Source organism: Panthera leo, chromosome B4 (assembly GCF_018350215.1).
Source record: "Panthera leo isolate Ple1 chromosome B4, P.leo_Ple1_pat1.1, whole genome shotgun sequence".
Lineage (NCBI taxonomy): Eukaryota > Metazoa > Chordata > Mammalia > Carnivora > Felidae > Panthera > Panthera leo.
In genome coordinates, this window is record NC_056685.1 from 78,523,915 (window position 1) to 78,530,076 (window position 6,162).

General features: G+C 47.0%; 1 protein-coding gene across 1 annotated transcript; it reads right to left on the reverse strand.

Moving 5' to 3' along the window:
- Window positions 1–431: 431 nt before the first annotated feature.
- On the reverse strand, window positions 432–5,638 carry LOC122224587 (keratin, type II cytoskeletal 6A-like). Its single transcript, XM_042946627.1, has 9 exons — window positions 5,099–5,638; window positions 3,655–3,869; window positions 3,262–3,322; window positions 3,009–3,104; window positions 2,723–2,887; window positions 2,108–2,233; window positions 1,041–1,261; window positions 786–820; window positions 432–674 (listed from the first exon to the last, which is right to left on the reverse strand). The coding sequence occupies exons 1-9, from the start codon at window positions 5,636–5,638 to the stop codon at window positions 439–441; spliced, it is 1,695 nt and encodes a 564-aa protein (XP_042802561.1). The 3' UTR covers window positions 432–438.
- Between the last annotated feature and the right edge of the window lie 524 nt (window positions 5,639–6,162).

Consider the following 6,162-nt stretch of genomic DNA (forward strand, 5'->3'; position numbering starts at 1 on the left):
CTTGTGCTTTCACAACCACTACAAGAGAGGAGGTGCCCAAAACAGAGAATATGGGAGAATTCATGGGTGCATGGAAACAGGGAGAAAGTGCACTGTTCAGGAGTAGGACCCAGGCAGGTTTCTGTAATGAAAATGGGCAGAGGTAATATCCTACTAATGCTCAGCCTACTAACGAAACAAAGAGGCAAGAGTAATGTTTTGGTAACAAAGTGAGGCCCCAGTTGTGGTTGTATTAAGGTATAAATCAGAGGTTGAATTTCTATGCTGAGCAATGGAAACTTAGGTGGACCAGGTATAGGCAATGATGAGAAATGAAGGCACTCAGCAGGTTCTGCTCAGAGAGTAAGAGAAATCAGAGACGGGAGAGTAGAAGCAGCCTGAGAGAGGGCAATCCAGTTGCAGATGGGACAACGTGGGGCCAAGAGCTGATGGCAGGACTTAGTGCTTGTAGCTCTTCCTGCTGGAGGATGAGGTGGTGGTGTATTTGATGGTGGAACTGCTGCCCCCAGAGGAGCTGAAGCCACCCCCAATGCCTCTGCTGCTGCTGGAACTGAAGCCAGCTCCCAGGCTGTGGCCGCTGCCATAGGAGTAGCCGCTGCCTCCGCCCAGGCCTGCACCACTGCCCACACCACTGGCACTGCCATAGCCACCAGAGATGGTAGACTGCACCACAGCTGTGAAGGGGAGGGAGACAAGGACACACAGGACACAGTGAGCTCATTCTGCCAGTCTGAATCTTGTCAGAAGAGCTAAGGGCAAGGGAGAGGGGCAAGCCAAGTACTTACAGATGTTCACTTGTCCAACACCTTCCCCACTCAGCCTAGGAAGGGAGAAAACACAGGGACCGTGAGACCTCAGACAGCCACCACTGGACCAGAGTGGGAAGCCTCAATGTGAGGATAACCCATGAGGAAACTGCCTTTTAAGATTCTCTGAGAGTCATGATTGTGGCCATAACTAGAATGCCTTCAACTTGTGCTCATGGCCAGACATCATGGACATGTATTCAGAGGTTTGAGGAGCTTGTGTGAGTTACCCACCTGGACTCCTCACCCTCCAGTAGCTTCCTGTAGGTGGCAATCTCCAAGTCCAGGGCCAGTTTGGCATTAATCTGCTCCTGGTACTCCTTCAGCAGCCGGGCCATGTCCTGCTTGGCCTTCTGCAGAGCATCCTCCAGATCAGCCAGCTTGTTCTTGGCATCCTTGAGGGCCATCTCCCCACGCTGTTCAGCATCAGCAATAGCGGACTGCAGGTTGGCACACTAGAGCAAGAAGATAGGCAGAAGGAACTCGTAATGTAGTTCTCCAGGAGAGTAGCCATACTTCTTTCTAGTGAGGAACAGTTCCAGAGCCCAGATACGATGGTAAGGGATTTCTACCACATGTTTTCCAGTCTTTTTCTGTTCTGCACAACTGACCCAGACTGGGAGCCACTTGAGAACACCTGTGCCATTTTTAAACCACCCTCCATGAGGGGTGGGTGGGAGACCTTATGTTGGACCAAATACCAGCATACTTGGAAGAAATGGACCCATTCATTTGTTTTGAGTGCTGTCTCCAAAGCTAAACCATCACCTTTTCTGATTATCTCATGGGGATGCCCCATTAACTTACACAAAATCACCAACATCTGCACCTAAGGTATGAGTTTCATTGCTAGCTGCTGAGATCTTGTCTTCCTTACTCCTAAGGGCTTCTAACATGCTTGGGAAATGGGTCTTCATCCTGGGTCATTGCTCAACACTCTATTTCAATTGAATGTTGAACAGATTTGGAACAGTCTTGCCCCACTCTGGAACTCCCCTTTTCTTTCCCCACTTGTTTCTTATACTCCTAAACCAATCATTCTCCTTAAGTAATCTCTTTCCAAAGTCCCTGGACAATCTTTTTACAGTCTAATTGAAATTGTTCCTGTCATGTGATTGTATTATCTGTAGGGTTGGCACCCATCTGTCCTAACATGTGGGAACTCACTGAGGGTGGGAGCCGCATGCACCCCTCTCTTTGCTCTTCCCCCAATTCCCAGCATTTCCCAAATGGTGGCTGATGGCTGCCTGGTGGTCGAGTGAGGAAGCAATGCTTATCTTCTCCAGAAGCCCCTACCATACCTGCTTCTTGACATGGTCGATCTCAGATCTCAGCCTCTGGATCATGCGGTTGATCTCAGTAATCTCCTGCTTGGAGTTGCGCAGATCATTCATCAGTCTGCCTGTGGTGGCCTGCAGCTCCTCATACTGGAGTCCAGAGGGAGAGAAGGTGGTGCATATGGGCTTTCATGACTTGAGTTCTCAACCAGGCATTTAACACACCTGGAGCTAGTGACTTCTCACCAAGGCATTTTAGAGAAAGTTGATGTGGCAAAGTCACTGAATACTGTACACTGATCACAGACCCTCTTTTTAATGGAATGCTGGCTGCCTAGTTCAGTTGAAGACCAGCAATGTTCTATATTATGTTTCTGAGTGAGCCAGCATCAGAGTGAAGACAAAAGCAAGAATCACTAGATCCTTATCTATGTAGCTACCTTCCTGCACTTGAGTTCTTTGACTTAATTGAACTTGGACATAAATTCTGTGAATGCCTACTCTATGAGAGCAGGTTACATATCCTGCAAGAAATCATCAGCATCCTTGCAGTAGACTTTCCCAGCGAAAGGTGTAGCCTTGCTGGTGTTTAGGAAGAGGACACAGGCAATCCTGGACACCTGTCAACTCAAGGCTCACCTTGCTCTGGTACCAGGACTCAGCCTCAGCCTGGCTTTTCTGAACAATCTCCTCATATTGGGCTTTGACTTCAGCGATGATGCTGTCCAGGTCCAGGTTACGGTTGTTGTCCATGGACAGGACCACGGAAGTGTCTGAGATGTGGGTTTGCATCTGAGCCAGTTCCTGCAGAGCATAAGATCATCAGATCATCTTTCCCTTGGCCTTACAGACGTACCCCACCCCAAGATCCTCCACCCTTGGCAGAGCCCCATCACAACAAAAAAAGAGGAGTGGGGATGCTTACTGCTTCATACAAGGCTCTGGTGAAGTTGATCTCCTCTTTCAGAGCCTCCACGTAGGCTTGGAGATCATCATTATTAATGTATGCAGCATCCACATCCTGGGGAACAAGCCAACACCTTGGAGTCAGCTGAGCCTTCCTTCCCAGTCTGAACACCTTTTAGTCTCCCCATCTACTCCCCTCTTGGATGTGTGCAGGGGCCAAGAGTCCTTTCTTCCTAGAAAGGAACATGAACCCCTGATCTTCAGCAGCTCACCTTCTTTAGAGTCACAAATTCATTCTCTGCTGCTGTGCGCTTGTTGATTTCATCTTCGTATCTAGACACAGAAGAGGGTAAGACATAATTGAGCCAGTGGCAAGGATGATACAGAAAAAGTGTCCTGGAATCCCAACTTTCCATAAAAGAGATATACCCAAAATGAGCTTCCTGTCAGTGAGCCACAAAAATGACTTTTTGTGGTTCCTAAATTGTTTTCTCTCCCTATCCACCTCCATGACCCTTTGTCTTTTGGGTTTGTTTTAGGTAATAATTGTGATTTTCATTTCCATGGACGTGTTTTGCTATGGAATCAGGCCCACATCTTGACCTGGTCACCCAATAATCTTGAAGACTTCGGGGAACTGAACTCCTTTCTCTCCTTGAACTCACTTGTTCTTGAAGTCCTCCACCATGTCCTGCATGTCCCTGAGTTCTGAGTTCAGTTGGACCTTCTCCCCCTCTAAACTCTCCAGGTGTCTCCTGAGCTTATTGATATACTGCTCAAACCAGGGCTCCAGATTCTGCCTCACAGTATTGGTGCCCTGCTCCTGGAGCAGAGTCCACTTGGTGTCCAGGACCTTGTTCTTCTGCTCCAGGAACCGCACCTGGAAGAGAGAAGATGATTATTTGCCAGAGAGAGCAAAGGTGAAAGAGATGTTACTTGTCAGGTGCCCAGGCATATCTGGGTAGTCACCCAGGTGGGTTATTACGGAGCATGTACAGAGGGTCAGGCTGACAGTGTTGCACCCCCAAACCTATTTCCTTCCCACCCTAGCAGTCCTAGTGTGAAATTCTTCCAGAGACCTATGATGTCTTCTCACTGACTAAGCTATATAGCGCATCAGTGACTTTCAACATTTCTTCTCTTTCTATTGAAAAGCACAACCACACATCTAGTTAAAAATAGTATTTCTCCAGGTGGCTATATGGCTCAGTCAGTTACGTGTCTGACTCTTGATTTTGGCTCAGGTCATGACCCCCCCTGTTTTTAGATTGAGCCTTCTGTTGGGCTCTAGGCTCTCTGCCTCTTGATCTGCCCCTCTCCTGCTCTATCTCAAAATAAATGAATGAATGAATGAATGAATAAATAAATAAATAAACAAACAAACAAAGATTAAAAATATTATTTTCCTATTCCACTGCACAAAGTTATTTTTTTTAAATTTTACCTCAGTTAAGGGATTGTTAAATGTGCAGACTCTAATGATTTAATCCAATTCAGTTAATGATTGGATTCCATTAACTTCTGCTTTAGTGCATGATTTTCCTGTACAACAAATGTCCTAATGGTCATGCTCTAGTTCTATACATTTAGTATTTCTATGATATATAAACATTTCTGAGTCTTTTTTTTCTAATCCAGCCAGAAATCCTTTTTCTTTTCTTTTCTTTTCTTTTCTTTTCTTTTCTTTTCTTTTCTTCTCTTCTCTTCTCTTCTCTTCTCTTTTCTTTTCTTTTCTATTCTTTCACCCTTTTCCTCATGTCCAGAGCCCTAGAACAGTTTTCCACTGGAATTATTATTTAATCTCTTAGAATATTCAGCAGGTAAAGCTGACCAATTCTATTCTCTCATTGCCATATTTTGCTTCATGGATAACACAAGTTGAGTATTGTTCCCTGGCTGGGTTGAAGGACATTTAAGAGACCCAGTGGTTTCAAGTGATTTCCATCGCCTTCTGCCTGTTGTCAACATGGAGGCCATCTGACATCCCAGGGGAGAGCTCCTCTGAGTCCCCTTCTCCCTCCTTCCTGAATCTCACCCCAGTAGGACATTCACTGATTGTCTAGTCTGGGGAGCCTGCCATCCCAGTGGAGGCAGGTCTTCCTGGCTCACCTTGTCGATGAAGGAGGCGAACTTGTTGTTGAGGGTCTTGATCTGCTCCCGCTCCTCAGTCCTCACCCGCTGGATGGTGGGGTCGATTTGCAGGTTCAGAGGAGTGAGGAGGTTCTGGTTGATGGTGACCTCTTGGATGCCTCCAGGGGGGCACACAGGGAAGCCAGAGCCCCCATAGCCACCAGCAAAACCAGCTCCACCACCGAGCCCAAAGCCACCACCAGCTGTGGCACCAAAACCAAATCCACTGGCAGCTCCACCTCCATAGCCAAAGCCACCTCCAACTCGGCCACCATATCCGCCACTGATGGCACAGCTGCCCCCTCCGATGGAGATCCTCTTGGAGCCGCCCAGGCTATAGAGGCTCCTGCTCCCAAAGCCAGCTCCTCCACACACTCCACCGAGGCCACCAGTGCCCCTGGAGCGGGACACAGAGACACTGCTGAAGCCAGAGCGGCAGACCCCTGGGACTCTGGCTGAGCTGGTGCTGAAGCCACGGTAGCTGACGCTTTGGCTCCTCACGGTGGATTTGCTAGACATGATTCCTGAAGAGGGAAGGCTGAAGAAAGCGTGAGAGGCTGGAGGGTAGAGCTGAGAGGAGCAGATCTGTGAGATGAGCCTCTCGGCAGCAGTTTATATATGGTGAAAATGGGCTGGGCTCCGTCCTGGAAGGTGAGCTTGTAGATTGGGAAGGGTTGGGCATTTACAAACAATAATGTCACATCTTGTATATTAGAAAAGTTATGAAATAATGAAAATTTCATTTTTGGCTTCCTTTAGTCAGGGAAAATATCTCCAGTCTTCCAGCTTTGACTTGATCTCAGTATAACGTGACTATTCTCAATTCACTGAGGTAGGAGTAGTTACTGTCTCAAAGTTCTGCATGTTATGCTCGTGTATGAGAAATTAAGTGCACTCCTCTCCACCTGTGTTGTACCCAGCAGAGATAGGATACTGAAATAATCTATTTCATATGCCTTCATAGTAACATTCTCATTATTTTTCATTATTACAGAAGTTAAATATGACTTTTCTTTTGCTCTTATGTAAAATTTCACCCACAT